This window comes from Rattus norvegicus, chromosome 1 (genome assembly GCF_021556685.1).
Source record: "Rattus norvegicus strain SHRSP/BbbUtx chromosome 1, alternate assembly SHRSP_T2T, whole genome shotgun sequence".
Taxonomy (NCBI): domain Eukaryota; kingdom Metazoa; phylum Chordata; class Mammalia; order Rodentia; family Muridae; genus Rattus; species Rattus norvegicus.
The window spans coordinates 163,788,012-163,807,596 of NC_141534.1; the positions used below are offsets into that span (position 1 = coordinate 163,788,012).

The following is a 19,585-nucleotide window of genomic DNA, read 5'->3' on the forward strand; positions in this document are numbered from 1 at the left end:
ATACCTGTCTTTCCTCCTGTCTTTTTTTCTGAGTGTTTGTGCACATTAGTCAGTGCAGTCAAACAAGATGAAACGTCAAGCATACTCTGTTAGCAAGCTGCTTTTATCCAAACGATACCAAATGACTTCTCCATGACAGTAAATATTCTCCGAGCTACTCATTTTTAACAGCTGTGTAGGGTTCTAACAAACCAGCGCTCCATCTCCTGAGCGACTCCCTCCCCCTGGGTGTGCAGGCTTTGCCTTAGTCAGTGCTCCACAAAGATAGTCCCATGTCTTCCTTGTGTGTGAGGTAGACTTAAAGAGAGGAGTCTCTAATTTTTCATTCACAAGTATTTACCAAATACACAGAGTTTCAGGATGCATAGCAAAGCTCACTGTAGCAGAATCAATGACACCTAGATGGAGAGAGGAGATGCATGCCCTGAGATGCCAGAAGGAAGGGGGTGGGGGGTCTCTGAGCCGAAAGAAACCTGATGCCCAGAGACTGAGGAAGCTTGACACGAGAGGCCATCACTACCAGGAGGCATCCTTCAGTAAGGAATTTACCATGTAGCAAGCCCTATAGCAAGGGACTTCTAGCCACTAAGACTCAGGGACCTACCCAAATAAAATCAGAGTAATAATACCACCTACTCCTACCTCCTAAGATTGTTCCGGGAGTCAAAGTTGATATATTTCACATGCTGCCCTATAAAACTGTTAGAAATAAGTACAGTGTTAAAGAGGACCTGATTTCGAGGTCTGGTTTCAAATCAAAGCAGTAGGCTCTTGAAAAATCATGTATTCCAATTCGGGCATTGTTATCTAGTAACTGTGTGACATTGGACAAGTTGCCTAACCTCTCTGAACCTCATTTTCCTCCTCCATGTTACCGGGCTATTCTACACAGTCATAATCCAATTTAAATATCAGGAATATAAATGTCTAGTACAGACAACTAGATACATAGTAAACACAGCATCACAGGAGACCCCTAATCGTGTCCCTGCCATGTATTATGTAATCGTGTAGCATCATATAGCATCCTGACAGACTGTCTACCTAACTAATGGCATGGTCAGGTGACAGCTCTGCGGGTAAGTGTTGTGCCACCAACGGCTCAACCCCCTGCTAGCTGTGATTCCTTAGTACTGAGTGAGCAGTGGAGAGGAAGTACAGGCTTGCACGGCAGTTTTTCTCTGCCTCCAGACGGCCCTAAGGCCTCCCCTTTCGGACCTCAGTCTCCCAGTTTGTGAGTAAGTAGGTTAAGCCAAAGGATCCCGCCATCCCTGTCAGCTGCAACACCCTGCTGTCTTCTGATTAAGACCGTTTCCTGCTGAGAGATTGTTCTTCCCTCCTGGCATCTCTGTTGTTCTGCGTGCCTGTGGTCCCCTCCCTCACCACACAGTTGGAGTGGCAGTACCATTGCCCAAAAGCCTGTAATTAACCCAGACAGAAATGACAAGGGGGCTGCAGTACGCAGTCACTTTGCAGGAGGGAGGAGAAAAGATGTCCGTCCATTTAGCACAACAAAAGGAGGAAAAATGAAGTAATTAATCAGGGGACAGATCACTTCCATTAGTCTGCGCAGCCAACTTTGTAAACAAGAAACCCAATTGTTCACGGAGCGCTCATCAGTCCTGGCAGATGGAGGAGAGAGACAGGGCATAGCCAGGCAGACAGGCAGCGGGACTGACTCACGTCCTGCTGCTTACGGAAGGGAATTAATTGACATTCTAGGCAGGACCACAGAAAGGCTCCCATCCCTCAGGCTGCCTGCACATTGGTGTGAAGTCCTTTTCCAGCTTCCTGGTCCTTTAAAGAGGAATGGAATGAGAGCTGTGGTATGGCCATCAGTCAGAGATCCCTGGAAGCCTTAGCCCATCCTGCTGACCTGGAAGAGACACAAGGGCCAAAGAACCCACCCAGGCCTTGGAAGCCACAGAGCACTGTCTGCTGTCACACAGACAGAATGGTCATTAATGAGTATTAGAGTTAAGAACTCCAAGTCAACTGTTTCTTCCCACCCCACCACTGTGTGTGTGTGTGTGTGTGTGTGTGTGTGTGTGTGTGTGTGTGTGTGTGTGTGTTGTAGGAGTGCACAGGCACCTGTCAAGAGTACACAATCATTCCTAGTGTGAGGCCATGTGTACAGTCATGTGTGGGAGACCAGAGAACAGAGATATCATTCCACCCTTTTGATTTTCTGAGACAGGGTCTCTCATTGACCCAGAATTCAGTGATCCCCAGAACCACCTGTATCCACCTCCCCAGTGCCATGATTGTAAGAGCACTCCCATACCTAACTTCTGCGTGGGTTCTAGGAGTCAATCTCAGTTTCCCACCTTACCAACTGAGCTCTCTCTCCCGGGCTCCCCAGTCAGAAGCTGTCATTCCACACACTGTCATTCACAGCAGTGAGGAGACCAAGAGTCAAGGGTGAAGAAACTCAGCTTCCCAACTCAGACGGACCCCCTCCCCATGCCTCATCTAACCTTTTCTCCCGTTGCCTGGCCAGAAGACAGTAGACAAAATCAAGACGACCCTTTATGTCACACCTCCCTCCTGAGCCTGTCATTTCCAATGGTGCTTCATGTGGTTCTGACTCAGTCCTGTGCCTCCATTTCAAAACCTGTCACCCTTCACGGATGGCAGGTACCACCCAGCAATTCTGAAAACACATATCCGTCCTAGACCCTGCCATCTCCTGGATGATATCACCAGAAGTGAGGCCAAGCAAAAGCTCCCTGCATGGGCCTGAAATGAGTCCCTGGCCAGGAAGAATGACCTCCTGAGTGACCTTCTGTACCACCATCCCCAAGGTGCCCTTCAGAAACACAAGATTTGAGTGAGGTTTTCTCAATTATCTACCTGGGGGTGCCATGGCTCCTCGTAAGGCCTCAGGCCTAAGGCAAAATGGAGGCTTAAGCAGTCCTTTGATATAATGAGTAAAGAAACAGATGCCAAGAGGTCCAGCGACTGGGCCCCACACCCCTGTGGAGAAAGTTATCAGGGTAAAAGGGCCCAGCAAGTGAAAGGGGGGGATGCTGAATGATAGCCAAGATCCCCATCTTCAGGGCGCTGTCCTCAGATCCAGAAGTCAACAAACCCATTCTTTACACAAACCCAAAGTATACTTTTCAATCTGTGCTCTCATAATGACCAATGAAACCAAAATAATAAGGGCTGATAAACTTAGAGTGTGATTGTCTTGGAAGAAAAGAGAAATTGTTACTAAAAAGGGGACCCATTATTGTTGTGTTTGCAGGACTTCAGAAATGGGTTAACTTAAATAACTCAAATGACACTGGAAAATGTCTTTCCTATTTCTACTTCGAGTCCTTCACAAACCCAGTTTCCATTGGTACCCAAGTGAAAGACAAGAAAGAGTCTCTTGTCACAGCAGAGTGGGAAGACAGAGCCTGAGGTCTAGGACACTGGATTTTTACCCTTGGTCCATAGGACACTTAAAACCTTGGCATCTTCCTTGCCCTCTCTTCTTCTGTAAGAGAGGACTGGGGTGGCAGGGATGTGATTCACTTGTCACAGTGCTCACCAGACATGCACAGAACCCTCGGTTCACTCCCCAGCACTGCATAAGACTGGACGCATTGGTGCACACATATAACCTCAGCACTGGAAGGCAGAGGCGGAAGTTCAAAAGTTCAAGGTCATCTTCTGTATCTGAAACTTGAGGCCAGCCTGGGCTATATGAGATCCTGTCTCAAATAAGTAGTAATAATTTTATATTTTTAATTTAAAAGTAAGCAAAAGTAAGTAACAAATAAACTGTTAAATAACAAAGAGGGAACTAGAGGAACCTGGGATAGCTCAGGGCTATAGCACTTATTCCAAGTCAGTATCCCAACAGAGGGACAGAGCTGGATGGGGTAGATGTTAAATCCGGAAGCTTTCTACTGTCAGCCTCCTTCTCGTATCCGATGCTGAATTCCCTTTTTGCCTTCTCCACCCCAGGAATTACAGTGGACAAGTTTGGGCTCATTTACTTCGTGGATGGCACCATGATCAGACGTGTTGATCAAAATGGGATCATCTCAACTTTGCTGGGCTCCAATGATCTCACCTCAGCCAGGCCCCTCAGCTGTGACTCTGTCATGGATATTTCTCAGGTGAGAAGGCATTGTCTCCCGGAACCCTTTGTGCATGCGTGTTCTTCCTACCACTTGTCACTCATCCAGCCTGATGACCACTCCTCTTGGCACACTTGTTCAAGCCTTTGAATGGAGCCCGCTCCGGTCAGGGCCTGTGTTCAGTACCCAGAAGAAGAAACTGACCCAACCCAAATGCCCTGAGAGTTCACCATTAAGTATAATAAGTGTGTGACTGGAGTGGGGACTCAAGGAACAGTGGGGAAAAAGGTCTTCCTGTGGCCAGCAGACCAGTGTTCACATTTAAATTCATATCTCCAAACTTCCTCTTTGACAATACATGCAGACTCGAGCATACTTTCTAGAAAATATGCTACACAAGACAGGGATTCTGCCTGCCTGTCACCTCCTCTACTTGACCCAAAGTGCCTGGTACACAGTCAGAGCACAGCCGATATTTGTTGGACAGTTGTTTGGACCCTAGCTGTACCACTCCGTAGAGCCTTAGCTACCCAAAGCCTTGGGGCATGGATGGACTTGTGAAGTCTTTTGAACTTCCTGTCTCCTAACCATACAATGGAGTGACTGACAGACATCAACATGGAGGGATCGCCTTGAAAACACATATGCCATTACATGTTCAGGCCTTCGAATCAACACTGCTCATCCCTTCAGAGGTAGTGGATAAAAAGCATTCACTTTCAGTAAGGAGGAGACATGGGTACCAGTTTTGAACTCTGGGTTTGCTGGATGGCATCAGAGAACAGAAATCAATAGTATGTGCAAAGAAAGATGTTATTAAGCCTAGTGCGAGCCCGGGGCTGCAGCTCAGTTGACAGATGACTTGCTTGGCATTCGTAAGGCCCCAAAGTTCAATCCCTAGTTCCATACAAACCGGATACGGTGGCACACTCCCATAATCCCACATCTGAAAAGTGGAGGCTGGGAAGCCAAAAGTCAAAGTCATTCTTAGCTACAGGCTAAATTCAAAGACAGCCTGAGATACACAAGACCCTGCCTCAAAGAGCACTGGAAGCCAAATGCCAAAGCAGAGGGCACTTTGAAGGGAGTTGAGACAGGAAGTGTAGTCTAGAGCTGGTGAGAGAAGGTCCTCCTACTATGCCAAGAAATTTGGGCTTCAGCAGGTAGACAGTAGGAATCCAAGTGAGATCCAGTGCCTGGCTATCCAGGGTTTCCTGCATAAATCCTGTGATGACTTGGCAAGGTCCAAGTCCTTAACTGCCAGGACATGGATCAGGGCTTGGCCTGAGTTTGATTGCTGAGCATCCGTCCTGCTAACATTATCAGAGCCTAGGGCATATAAGGAGGCCAACAGGAGCCATCTCTGAACTCCTTCCTCCAAGCCCCAGGACCACACTGCTGGCATTCCCAGCACCCATTACCCCATCCCAGCCCGATGGTGGTGTGGCACTCCCCTGTGCCAGCTTCTGTGAATCTCTTCTCTGCCGCTTGACTTTGCAATTTGGCAGGCTTCGCCTTGCCGGCTTGAGCGTTTCCCTTTCCAGTCTGTGAGCAAGCTAGAATTACCCAGGAGGAAGCCGCCAAAGCCTAAGGATGTGCAGACAAGTATTTTTGCTTCTCTAAACGGGCCCTCGACCAGCCAGCACAGGGCGCTGAGAACTTTCCATCCGCACATCGGAAAGTTGTTTAGGTTTAGAGAGAGGCACTGCCAGGCACTCACACCAAAGACTTGGAAGGCAGCTAGCATGTTGAAAGGGAGAAAAACACAAAAGCCACATGCCGAGAAATCATGGGGTAAAAAGCTCTACTTCTAGTCCCTGCTTTCCTTTGTCTGAACATAAAAATTGGACTTTTTCCCCCACTGAACTCTTAACACAGGCATGTATTTTTCCGTACACATATGGAAGGTGGCACTTGTGTTCATAGCTCCCTCAGATCAAAAAACACTGTGAGAGGAATGTGGTGAACAAGCAGAAGTCAGGGCCTGAGAGGTTGGTTCTCATCATGGCAGGTAGGGTCTCTACCCTGTACTTTGAAGCCCAAATGAAAACTTGCTATGCGCCTGGTACTGACTAGGAATGAGGTCAGAGCTGAATACAGCTTCTCTTTTCTTATTTAGCTGCCACCGTGGTCCCAGGGGTAGAATGTAGGAAACTGAGGCTGAGTGAAAGGAAACGCCTTTGCAAGCATCCCTGGGCTGGGTTTCATCAAGGAGGAGGAAATGAATCTCTCTAATGAGATCAAGGATGTAATTGCCTGGTGCAGAGCCACCAGCTGGTTATAGGATGTAAATATTAGTTCCCTGGAAATCTACAAAGAATTTCCCTGTATAGCGTCTCATTTGCTACAGCTCCTCAGGATAATGTTGATTACTCTGATTTACATATGGGAGAAGAAGCTCAGTGTCTAAGAAACCTAAGTCAGATGACCCATTAGTGACCATGGAAGCAAACAGGGAGTGAGGTACCCTAGCCCCACCTCTCCTGCTCGGTGTAGACACTCACTTGTTTATTCCCGTGACAATGCTTCTGTGTGCGTTCCCCACTCTGTGGCAAAGCAGTTGGCTCAGAGCACCTTGATGGAGATACAGAATGTTCAGGACAACTGGGAAAGGGAGCCCCCTTCACAACAAGTCCCTTGAGCACAGGAACTAGAGGACAACAGACGTTCTTAGGTCCAGCCCCAACATTCTGATGATGGGCATTAAAGCCGTGGCAGGATTATCACTAAAACAGAAAGGTGTATCTGGTGCAGGGATCTGGTGCAGGGATCTGGTGGAGGGATCTAGTATGTCAGAGCCTGGAGCCGCCGAGAGCCATGGCCCTCTTTCCCAGGTACACAATAACACAAAGCAACATGAAAAAAGAAATGCTAAAATGCTCTCCCGTTCGTTTCTTCTTGTCCTCTCTCCCCACCGGGCTCCCTCTCTGCTCCTTCCTACCCACCCACTCATCAGGACGCCATCTTTTCATCATAATGACAAGTAGAAAGGTCTCTGCGAGTAAGTCCCCAAGGTGCCACAGGACCAGAGGGCATAAAATATTTAGCAGCCAGTGTTGACAAGAAATGGGTTTTAGGAAATTGAAAATTCTCCTGTCACTTTAGAGCAAACTGTGTTCTTGATGTAGCCGAGAGCTGGCAGCACCATACCCCAGAGAGAACCAGGAGTGTGTGCAGCAGCCCAACTGTTGTAGCTCTGGAGAATCTGCGAGCTCCCCTGCCCTGCAGAGAGACAGGGGCTGGGGCCGGGTGAGGGGCAGCAGGCTAAGGACGCAGGAGCTGAAAACTGACTATTTTTGCCTACCTCGGGAATGGCTCTTAAGCTAAGAGAACAGCCTCACTGTTAGCATTTGTTGTTGCTTGGTTGGGTTGTTCGGTTTGGTTTTTGGATTGGGTTTTTCTCTGTGTAGCCCTGTCTGTCCTGGAACTCGCTCTGTAGACCAGGCTGGCCTCGAACTCAGAGATCTGCCCGCCTCTGCCTCCCGAGTGCTTGGATTAAAGATGTGTGTCACCACCCCCCGGTTTTGTCTGTGTTTTTTCACATTCACCCACAACCACATGTACATTACAACAACTTTTAAAAAAATAAAGTAAAAAGGAATATTAACATCATCCTTGGTCCCCCAAATGGCTAACATTTTAATATGTTTTCTTCTAGCTGTAAATCTCCTCTTTGTCTCTAAACTAACTTATATATTTCCCCTAGCTGCTATCATTCTCCGCCTGCAGCTCTGTAGTCTGCTCTTTCTACTTAGCATGTAGCAAACACTTCCCGCCATGTCATCACATATCTACCTAGAATGGTGCTTTTCCACATGTGGGTCTCAATCCTTGTGGAGGAGGCATGTCAGACACCTGCATATCATACATTCATACTACAATGTATAACAGTAGCAAAATTACAGTTGTGAAGTAGCAACAGAATAAATTTATGGTTGGGGACAACCACAACATAAGGAACTGCAATAAAGGGTCACATTAGGAAGGGTGGGAACCACCACCCTGGAGAATCATGTTAAATGATCATGCACAAAATTCTAATCTGCGGGGGTTGGGGATTTAGCTCAGTGGTAGAGCGCTTGCCTAGCAAACGCAAGGCCCTGGGTTCAGTCCCCAGCTCCGAAAAATAGAAAAAAAAAAAAATTCTAATCTGCAGGTAAAGTAAACGCGCTACCATTGTTTAGCCAGTTCTCAGTGGCTGGACATCTACGCCAGTTCTGTTCGGTTTGGGGGTCTTGTTGTTTTGGTTTTTGCCATTACTAACATGGCTGCCATAGATACACTTGTAGATACTAGCAGGCTAGAGCAAACCCCTAGGAGAGAAACTTGCCAACTGCATTATTCATATTGTTTGAGGAAGCCCCAAACTGGGCCAAAAGTCAGCTGTTTGTAGGAAGCCCAGGGATGTCAAGGTGCTGGGTCCTCAGGTAGCACTGAGACGTCAGCTGCAAGCAGTGCTCAGTGTCTCCAGACCATGAGTAGTGTAACGATGGCCCTTGGGGACACAGTCAGCCAAGGGCTTCTCTAGCACCAGTCCTTCCATCCAACAATCCTTTGGTAAAACATTGGTCACCCAGACCAAGAGAGGCTCGGGGTGAGGCTCTGGGCTCTGGACCTAAGTCCCACTGCATTAATCCCTTCTGGGAGGACCTAGAGATCCCACATCAATCAGGTTTCCTGAGCCCCAGTGGGCATTCAGTCACCGGACTGCAGGCACATACATATTCAGTAGGCTGGGGACAAGCTTGCCATCCTGCATTCCTGACCAGCTCCAGGGAGCTTCTGTGCTGCTGGTCTGATAAGTACCCTTTAAGAGAAGAATCCGGGTGTGATTCCCAACCCTAGAAACAATCACCCAGGAAGTTATTTTTAAATAGGCCCAATGTGTGGACCAACCACACTAGGGACCTTATTTATCTGACTACTCAGAGTGGCATTTGAGCATCAGTGTTTTCTAAAGTCTCCATCTAATGTGAATATGGGGCCAAAATGGAGAGTCACTAGCCTCAAGCCACGTGTCAGGCAGAGGCATGAGTGTTCTGCCTTTAACTCCAAGCCTAACTTGATGTTAAATCACCTCCATGCACCGGTCAGGCCAGCATCTCATGAAGATCCTTTTAAAATCCTCTGAACAACTCTTACGTCAGCCTCCAGACTCCATCTCCCATCCCCTCTCACCTCTGTATCATCGTCTGAGTCTGAGCACTTACCTACGTGCCAGGATGTGCGACTGTCATCTCTATTTTCTCGATATGAACAATGAAGCTCAGAAAGGCAAAGCAATTTGCCCAATGTTATAAGTGGGTCTAGGTTAGGAACCCAAGCCTGTCTCCATCTCACCGACCGCTTTTTAAGGCTGTTGTCCTTCTTCAGTTTCCATAAGGCTGGGTTATTCTGCATATAAAGACCCTCTGGACACAGTAGTGGGTTATTGGGAATTTTGGGGTGACGAATGGTGGGCATCTTGGCATCATTTGAGTGTCCGTGTCTCCATTGGCAGGTTCGCCTGGAGTGGCCCACAGACTTAGCCATCAACCCAATGGATAATTCCCTCTATGTCCTCGACAACAACGTGGTCCTACAAATCTCCGAAAACCACCAGGTACGCATTGTCGCTGGGAGGCCCATGCACTGCCAGGTTCCTGGCATCGACCACTTCCTGCTGAGCAAGGTAGCCATCCACGCAACCCTGGAGTCAGCCACTGCTTTGGCCGTTTCACACAATGGAGTCTTGTATATCGCTGAGACCGACGAGAAGAAGATCAACCGTATCAGGCAGGTCACGACAAGTGGTGAGATCTCACTGGTTGCTGGTGCCCCCAGCGGCTGCGACTGTAAAAACGACGCCAACTGCGACTGCTTCTCTGGAGATGATGGCTACGCCAAGGACGCAAAGCTGAACACCCCATCTTCCTTGGCCGTGTGTGCAGACGGGGAGCTCTACGTGGCCGACCTTGGAAACATCCGGATCCGGTTTATCCGGAAGAACAAGCCTGTCCTGAACACCCAGAACATGTATGAGCTGTCCTCCCCCATCGACCAGGAGCTGTACCTCTTTGACACCAGTGGCAAGCATCTGTACACTCAGAGCCTGCCCACAGGAGACTACCTGTACAACTTCACTTACACGGGGGACGGGGACATCACACACATCACAGACAACAATGGCAACATGGTGAACGTCCGCCGAGATTCTACCGGGATGCCTCTCTGGCTGGTAGTCCCAGATGGCCAGGTGTACTGGGTAACCATGGGCACCAACAGCGCACTCAGAAGTGTGACCACGCAAGGACACGAGCTGGCTATGATGACATACCATGGCAACTCTGGCCTCTTGGCGACCAAAAGCAATGAAAACGGGTGGACAACGTTTTATGAGTAAGTATCATGACGTGTTCCATGAGATACACTGTATGATTGGAAATGAACAAACTGATGACGTGTGGTTTTTATTGATTTCATTTTAATTCAGGGATGGGAGGTGAAAACCATTATCAGTGACAGGTTCTGCATGTTCATATTCTGAATGATTCCTCCTAAAAGGGAAATGGATGGTGGGAAAGGCGTGGGCTTTAGACTCATGTGCGGCTTCCACCCCAGCTCTCCCTACCATGTTAATCCCTCTAGGTCTCAGTCTCCATACCTGTAGAATAGACACAGTAGATACCCACTCGGATTACCACAAGGACATGATGTCTACCAGAAGTACTTAGGGTGTTAGTATCTTTGTATTAACAACAAGGTGATTTTCCATATACGCAACATTCCATTTCTTTAAATTTTGGATGTACTTATGACACTCATTACACGTCTTCTTTCTCAAACACATGATATAAACATCACCTGGTCTCTCTTTCAAGTTCATTAAGGAATGATCACAGTTACCTATAACTTCCAGAAGTGGGCACACAGAACCCTTCACCCACAAATGAACAAAATGATTCCAATATATTTGTTTCTGCATCTAGTGGGTTGTGGTTTGGCCTTCTCCTCCCCACGGTGTTGCAGCTCTCCTTCTCAGGTGCAACACTCACTTCACGTAACTGTCCCCTACTCTTCATGCACGGTACGCGTCTCAGAGCAGGGTGGCCAGAGACACAGAGTTCAGCCCATTGCACTCCCAGGCAAATTACCTGCCTCACATATAGATAGACGATGGAGGTGCTATTTTAATGAATGGGCCTTGTAACATCTCTTTTCGACTTAGACTTTTTTTAAGCTTCTCTTCTTTGTCGTGTTCCAGACTGCTGAGCCTGCTGAGTGTGTCAGCATTCGACAGGCTGCAGGAGCTGGCGAAGAACTTAGTCTTGTCGAACATCCTCTATGTGCCAGAAACAGAGTCCTTGAGCTAATCCTCATAGCAGTGGGGGTGATGGGTAATATTTTCTCCTTTACAGAAACAGAAACTGAGGCTGAGGGAGGCTCGTTTGCAGACTGGAAGATAGTGAGAACCCTGTGTGGAAACAGAAGTTCTAAACACAAGTTCTAGCTTGTCCGGGGCCAGAGTTTTAGATCTGAGTTTGACTCCAGGGCCTTCCCAAACCTCCCCCTGAATTCGCAAATCCCAAATGAGTTTAAGTCCTTGGACCATAAGGTTTTCTCAAATTAAATAAACATCAGCTCTCACAGTTATAGAACCCAGTGATGGGGGAGGGGTTATAATTGATTTTTAAATATAATTTACACTAAAAAATGTCACAGCCCTATGTGCTAAGTTCACTAGTTAAATTCCCTTCTCCAAACAGGGGCCTTGTTAATTGCAGAGAGAGAGAGAGAGAGAGAGAGAGAGAGAGAGAGAGAGAGAGAGAGAGAGAGAGAGAGAGATCCAGGAAAATAGCAATTATCTTGATTAACTCGTTGAAATGGAAATACACTAAATAATTCAATTTTCCCCATTGCCTGGTGGAAACTTCTTATACATTATTTAGCCAATACAGGGGTTTCTTTGTCAGAGCAAATCTGTTCACGCAATTAGTTCCTAAGGTCACTCCCCCAAATCCCAAACTGAATGCTAACACATCACCGCCACTGTCACTTCTGCCATCCCTGGAAACGAAAATCCTTCAAAAAAGGAGCCCTCCCTCTCTGTCCTCCTTGTAAACCACAGCCACAGCTGATGGTGGTTTAGCTATGATGCAGGTATGTGAGTTCGTGTGTTTGCTTGGATGCATTTGCATGTGCAGGTACATGTGTATGTGTGTGTGGAGGCCAGAAAACCACCTCGGGCACCCTCAGGAATGCTACCCACCCCCTTTAAAGTCTCTCATTGCTCTGGTGCTCAGAGATTAAGCTAGACTAGCCGGTCAGCAGCAGGCTGCTGATTGTCTCCACCTCCCAGTGCTGGGATTACAAGCACTTACCACCAGGCCCAGCATTTTTATGTGGATTCTGGGGACTGAATTTAGGTCCTCATATTTGGTGAGCACTTGACCAATTCGGATATCCCCTCAGCACCCACATTTGATATTTCAAGAAGAAGAAACTGTTATATGTGTGTTTATAAGTAGCATTTAAGAATCCTTTTAAATCCACTTTATATTAAAACACTGGAGGAACCAATGTTCCAAGATTTATGATTCTTGGCATAAACCAAAAGTGGAAGGTGCTATACCTAACATTAAAGGGACACTCACCCTTTTCTTTTTCTTTTTTGAGATCCTACTGTGTGCCAGACTCTTCCCCTGATGTCTATAACATCTCCTAGGATTGGCAAGCCCCTGGGTCTGACACAAAAAATAAGTGGACAAGGGTTGCCCCAGTCAGTAAGAATCATCATCTGCATATTCTTTCTACCTATGAACACACTACGGCTCAGAAAAAGTATGCAATAAGCCTCAAATCATGCTTAGTAGATATAGAGTGAAACCCTGCGTCCCTGCCGCTCCTGCCATACTGGCCCAGTGTTCTCTGTGCTTCCTGACTGACCTGGATGGCAGGGATTAAGTCAGTGGTGAGTTTCGAGGGATGGTCTAAAGCAGGGTATCTATGAGATAAATATGGAAGGCTCACTGATAGCTGCCGCCGCTGCTGTTTCCAACAGTACTGTGGCGCAGACAGGAACTTGAGGAGCAGCATGCAAGGGAAGCAATGAAAGCAACGGATAAGAAATGTTTTATTAGAGGTGGAAATCAGAAGTCAGCCAAGGAGGACAGAATCAAATGTCAAGTCTGACCAGTTAGGATAAGAACTAGGAAAATAGCCAGGTCCTAGGAGTATCTAAGATGGGCTAGGAAATGGGGTGCACTGTGGCCCCAAGCAAAGTGTTCCAGCTCAGACTGGAAGCAGTGTGAGGGTGTAAGATCCCAACACTCACTAGACTGTAGCCACAGAGTTGAAAATAGACTGGGAGCTTTTAACTATCTCCACCATAAAGAACTGTCCCTCTTTTGGGGGCCATTCTGCGCATCAAAAGACTTGATAACCTCTTCTCTCCATCTCTGTCTTGATGTCTCTCTGGGGGTCCATTTCCTTTCTCTCTGAATCGCTGCCCCAGGTCTCTAGATCTCTGTCACCTGTCTCTGGATCCCTGTCCTGCTGTCTCTCCGGGTCTCTGTCACCTGTCTCTGGATCCCTGTCCTGCTGTCTCTCTGGGTCTCTGTCACCTGTCTCTGGATCTCTGTCCTGCTGTCTCTCTGGGTCTCTGTCACCTGTCTCTGGATCCCTGTCCTGCTGTCTCTCTGGGTCTCTGTCACCTGTCTCTGGATCTCTGTCCTGCTGTCTCTCTGGGTCTCTGTCACCTGTCTCTGGATCTCTATCCTGCTGTCTCTCTGGGTCTCTGTCACCTGTCTCTGGATCTCTGTCCTGCTGTCTCTCAGAGACTCTATACTCTTCTCTGAGAGTCTGCTTTCTCATTCTTTTCCTATCCGTCCTTCTGTCCCTTCTGTCCTTCTCTCCGAGTATCTGTCTCTGTTTCTCTCTATCTCTACCTCTCTTTCTGCCTCTGTCCCCTATGCCCCCTCCCTCTGTATGTGTGTGTGTGTCTGTCTGTCTGTCTTCTATGTCTTTGCACAGCTCTTTCTGAGATTCTGAAAACTACATACACACCCAAACATGCATGCATACATACATACATACTTTCTGAAATTGAAATTACTTCACAAATGGTGAAACCAGCTAGACGTCATTATGGCATTTTTAATTGAAAAAATATATATAGAGAGAGTTTGGCCAGTGAACCGTTTGCTGAAGTACAGTGTCTCCCTTTAGCATCACGAGGCAGCTTGGCGGAGTCAAACTCAATGTTTATACGTATAAAAGCGCAGGAATGCTTGCGGTGTGGGCTGTTCCTGAAACAAGTTTTAAGTTGGTTTTATCAATCCTCACAGCACATTAAATAAAACATCTAATATAAACAGCATCTACTTAGAGAAACTTGTCTCAGAGAGTCTGCAGTTGTAGAGAGGTAAGGTTACTCAGCCCATGTCTATTGGGAACCCTTCTAGAAGACTGCAGTTCAGTCCTTGGCACTGTGGAGCAGGCGCCATGGCTTTCAGACTCGACTCCGGGTCACAACAAACTTGATGGCAAGAAAAAAAAAAAAAAAAAAACAGACTTGATGAAGTCAGATGTGGTAGTGCACACTTACAATCCCAGCACTCGTGAAGCTAAGGCAGTCTGGGCTGCGTGCATAGTGAGTTCCAAGCCAACCCATGCTCCATAGTGAGACCATGTCTCAAAGACAAAAGCAAAGCAGGAAGCTGACAGAATGGGGCTAGTTCCAAAAGGGACTTTCTGGGTGGACGTAAGCAGCCATCTCACTGTGCTGCATAAAGGGAAGTGGCTCTAGCGTCTCACAGTGTCCTGGGACAGTTCCCGTTATAATTATGCTCACATTAAATATGTCAGTCCCTTACTAATTCTTTACATTTATTTCTGCTTTAAGTTTCTGCCACCTCATAGGTGCTCAGTAAATAGTTTATGAATGAAATGTAGACTCAGGAGAGAAGGGAGACAAAGAAGGAGCGCATGGCGCAGGGAAGACACTGGATTTAGACCCCGGCTCCAGCATTATCAATGCACCGGGCAGGATGGAGATTTCAGTTCACACGGTTCAAATAGAGTGCATGGCTTTAGTCTGTGCTGGAAAGAGCTACAGTGAGCACTGTTCCCAACTTTACAATGAAAAGAAGCCTGACTAGAAACAAATCCATGAGTTCTCCTTGAATTCTTTCTTGAAAGTCACAGGGCAAGCAACAGGCCAAATCCAAGAAGTGAGCTTCACTTCTTCACCTACTGAAAAGAACCATAGTTAAGCTTCTGGTTTACCTGGGTAGACACAGGCAGACACTAAAAGCAGTAGTTAAACTAGAGCTGCAGAAATTGGGGATGGGGAGGAGGGGCTCTTGTCCTCTTCATGATCTACCTCACTCCCCTACAAACCACAGCAGGGGTTTCTACACACACACACACACACACACACACACACACACACAGGCATGCACATAGAGAAAAATTAAGGAAGTGTCCCTCACAACGGGCACAGTAGAGGGGCACAGCAAATGTTATAGAGAAATATAGTACCCACTCCATTGTCACCCTGTCTCCCCTAGGGAGCAAAAGAAAATGGCAGCTGTGCATCTGCCTTAGACACTGCATGAAAACCCATACAGCTCAGCGAGAGACAGAAGGGAGGGGAACGTAATAACTGCGGCTGAGAGAGAAGTGGGATCAGTCTTCAGCTCAGAGCTGCTGCCTAAGAAGGGTCAAGAACACAGAACAGACCACAGTCCTGAAGCTCAGGGATCCATGGGCACCTCCCCAAAGCCCTGTCAGAATGATAGAGAATGCTCCCCCATCACCTACAACTGCCTAAAATCCTGAAGCAAAACAAGGGTCAGAATTCAGTAGCAGAGGGGATACGGAGTAAACCGGGACATGGAAGGAACCGTCCCTCTGCTGGAGAGATGGCTCAGTGGTTAAGAGCACTGACTGCTCTTCCAGAGGTCCTGAGTTCAAATCCCAGCAACCACATGGTGGCTCACAACCATCTGTAATGGGATCTGATGCCCTCTTCTAGTGTGTCTGAAGACAGCAATGGTGTACTCAGATAAATAAAATAAATTATTAATAAAAAAAAGAAAACAGTAAAGGAACCGTCCCTCTGAGACATGACATAGGCAGAACCTAAGGAAGGAACAGAGTGACTTGGAGGAAAATAGATAAATAAATAAAAGCTCTGGTAAAGCAGTTTCTCATCAAATTATTGCTAGAAGAACTTAATGCCTGTGATACACCAAGGTTAACCATAGAAGCAGTGAACTTCAAAGCCAGCTCAACTCCTAAGACCATTACCTCACACACCCTCATTAAAGACCTCACAGGAGGAAACTTATGTCACCTCAGACTCCACTGTGCTGCACAAGATGTCACATTTTCCAACTGACCATGTAAAAGGGCAAGAGAAAGCAAGAAATGTAGTCATCAGACTCACATTCAGATATGACACAGACGTTGAAAACACCTTTCAGGGAATTTAGAATAACTGTAATTATATTAACAGCTCTAATGGAAAAGGTGAGCCGTGGGCAGATCAGATGGGTATTTCAGCGGAGATGTGGAAGAAAAAGAATCAAATGGAAATGCTAGAAATGAGAAACCCACGGCTACAGAGATGAAGGATGCCTTTGATGGGCCCGTAGCTCTTGATGACAGCATGGCACAGCTGGGGAAAGAAGCTAGGTCAATAGAAATTACCCAAACCAACACACAAAGGAGAAAAGATAAACCCACAGAGCAGGGTATTCACAAGCTCTGGGAGAATACCAAATGGTCAAATGTACGTGTAATAGAATTCTAGAAAAGAGAAAATAGGCAGAAGAAAAAGCTGAACAAATAATGACCAAGTAGTGTTCACAATTAATAGCAGGACACAGGTTTAAAAAGCTCAAAAAGTATGAGACAAAATATGCATGCATACATACATACATACATACATACATACACACATACAGACAGACAGACGTACACACACATACATACGTACATACATACATATAGAAACTTCTAAGTGAGTCATATTCAAACTATTGAGCTATTTATGATAGGGAATTTTTCCAAAGATGGCCTAAAGGGAAGCATATTTTATAAGAGGTAAAAGGGATAACCACAGAAAATTCTCACCAGAAACTACACAGGCTAAAAGACAGAAGTTCAAAGAGAAAGGCAAAAACAAGTATCCATCCACTGAGACATGATTCCAAAAATATCATTTTTGGAATGAAGGCACCTACAGGGACAGGTAAGGCTAAGGGATCACAAGAAGGTTCCGGGACCATGGACACTAAAGGATGAGCAGCCTTCACTAGCCTTCAGGCTAAGGCAGGCATAAAACACGTCACTGGAGTGGTCACCAGGGGGAGAGAAACCACCCAGAAGAAGATGTGGTTGGTGCAGCTGTGAAAGGGCTGGGGGAGAACATGAAGGAGTGCGTGCCCTGACCTCGTCCCTCTCTAGCGTCTACCACTGCCTTGACCCTAGTGAAGCAAGGCAGCAGAGTTACCCAGCGTGCAGTCTACAGCCTCTCAGGGGACAGAGAACGGCAAAGAATAACTAGGAAGGAGCAGAACACTCAGCATAGACCAACTGGGGCGCCAGGGCATGGTCCGTGTAAAAGGAAGAACCAGGATTCTACCCCAGCTGGACCTGACTCCTAAGTACCTCACCCCTCCACCAGCAGACGCCTGTCCTCGGAACATCAGTGAGCTTATGATAAGGTTTGCAGATCTTACAGATCTTGGTGAGCCTGGAGGTTAGAATTCATTGTTGGGATTTAATCTTCCAGTAAGTCCTCAGTACACGTGGTGACTGCAAAATGCAGAAACTACTCCAGCTATGACTAGGCTTAGGAATGCTAAGTGATGTAATGTCATCCATTACAGTGACCTGGGCCAAGTGAACTACCCTCATAGCTGGCTTTGAATTCTATTTACAAATGACACAGTGGCCATGTCCTTTGGCTGCTGACACTGGTATTTAGAACAATTACAGATGAAAGTCATAAAAATCACATCTTTGTTATCCAACCGAAAAGTCAAGATGAGCGAAAGTTGTGTATCACAGAGGCGGTTTGGCATTTCTTCACTTGCAGCACATAGCGAGTGGCTAGCGGTGAAGTATGCCGTGTGAAGAAAGCCTTCCAGCGCGTGTGAAGATACCCTTTAGCAGTCCTCTTCTGAAAGCCAAGTTCATGGCAGCTCCATGAATCTTTTATGTGTTTTCTTTCACCGTGCTATAACGATGCTTCAGAAAACTGGCGTGAAGAAAAGTCAGTGGAAGGAAATCACAGAAATCCAATCATCCGGCCATCTTTACCTCCCCCCTCCCAATAGGGACCTGGCTCCGCTGCTAAGTGAGCTGCAGCCGGAGCCAAGCAGAGCTTGTCTTGAAAGCTGTCAGTCTTCTCGACCCACTTGAGACTTCCAAACGGAATTTCCCCCCTTATCACAGAGATGAACACAGAGGGTTTGGGTAGTGGTGGTGGTGGTTTGTTTGTTTACCTGAAACAGCGTCATTTTTATAGAAAGTTTGATCGAAGAACACAATCTTCATGGCCAGGCAGACCTGATTTTGAATCTGTATCCTCCTATGAGCCGTGTCCTTAGGCAAGTTGATCATCCTCTCCAACCTCTGACATCGCCATTTCTAAGTGACAGAAACACTCCCTATCCCGAAAGATGCTTGCGAACATGACCCATGATACCCAAAAGCTCTATGATTATTTGTGAGCTCTTATTTCCCCATGTAGAAGGGAATATCAAATAGAAGGCTGCTCTTAATCAGATCAAAAAACCCCACAGAAATAGCTACCGTCCCCTTCTTCAGTCAGTGAACACTGCCCCGTAGGGTCTCCATGCTGAGTCTTCTCTAGGCATTGAGAATATGGGCAAGGTCCCTGTCCCCATGGAGCTTACATTCCAGGACGAGAGGGGGTAAACAAGATAGCAAAGATAATGACGTGAGTACGGTAGAGTAACTTGGTAGAGGTGGCGGCAGCATGTCTGTTTTGGAAACAGTCAGGGACGACCTCACTGTGAAGTTAGGGTATCTGAACGGAAGCACAGATGATGACAGGATCTCGCCGTGCCATCACTAGAAGGAAGAAAGGCTCTCTACAGAAAGAACAGCACCTCAGCACAACCCCTGGGCTTGGCATGTTTGGGACTGAAGCATAGGGAATTCAAGGAAGTTCAGAAGAGCAATTTTCCCTGCAAAGTCAGAAAGAGAGACAGGAAGGAGTCAGGTGACACAGCCAGCCTTCACTCTCATTATTAAGTACTAGGCATTCAGCAGTGACCAGCTAAATCCCAGCCTCTGGGGGCTGACATTCCACCAAGGAGAGACCTCTAGGAAACTAAAGACCCTGGTAAGAAGTTCGTGTCCACAGGAAATACGTGACCTCTTTTGGCCCTCGCTTTATCTATGACATAGGCATTGGTGTTGCCACTCACGGAGCAGGGAGCATAGCGGCCAAGGTTACACTATGGAGTCTGCCTGCATAGTCACTGGCTGCAGTG

General features: G+C 47.0%; 1 protein-coding gene across 15 annotated transcripts in view; it reads left to right on the forward strand.

The window, feature by feature from the left end:
- Tenm4 (teneurin transmembrane protein 4) overlaps positions 1-19,585 on the forward strand; it is a 700,311-nt gene that overhangs the window by 652,449 nt on the left and 28,277 nt on the right. For all 15 annotated transcript variants that reach the window (XM_087558479.1, XM_087558500.1, XM_087558515.1 and 12 more), the window contains 2 exon segments: positions 3,958-4,112; positions 9,574-10,451. In XM_087558479.1, the coding sequence (XP_087414605.1) occupies positions 3,958-4,112; positions 9,574-10,451 (1,033 nt within the window).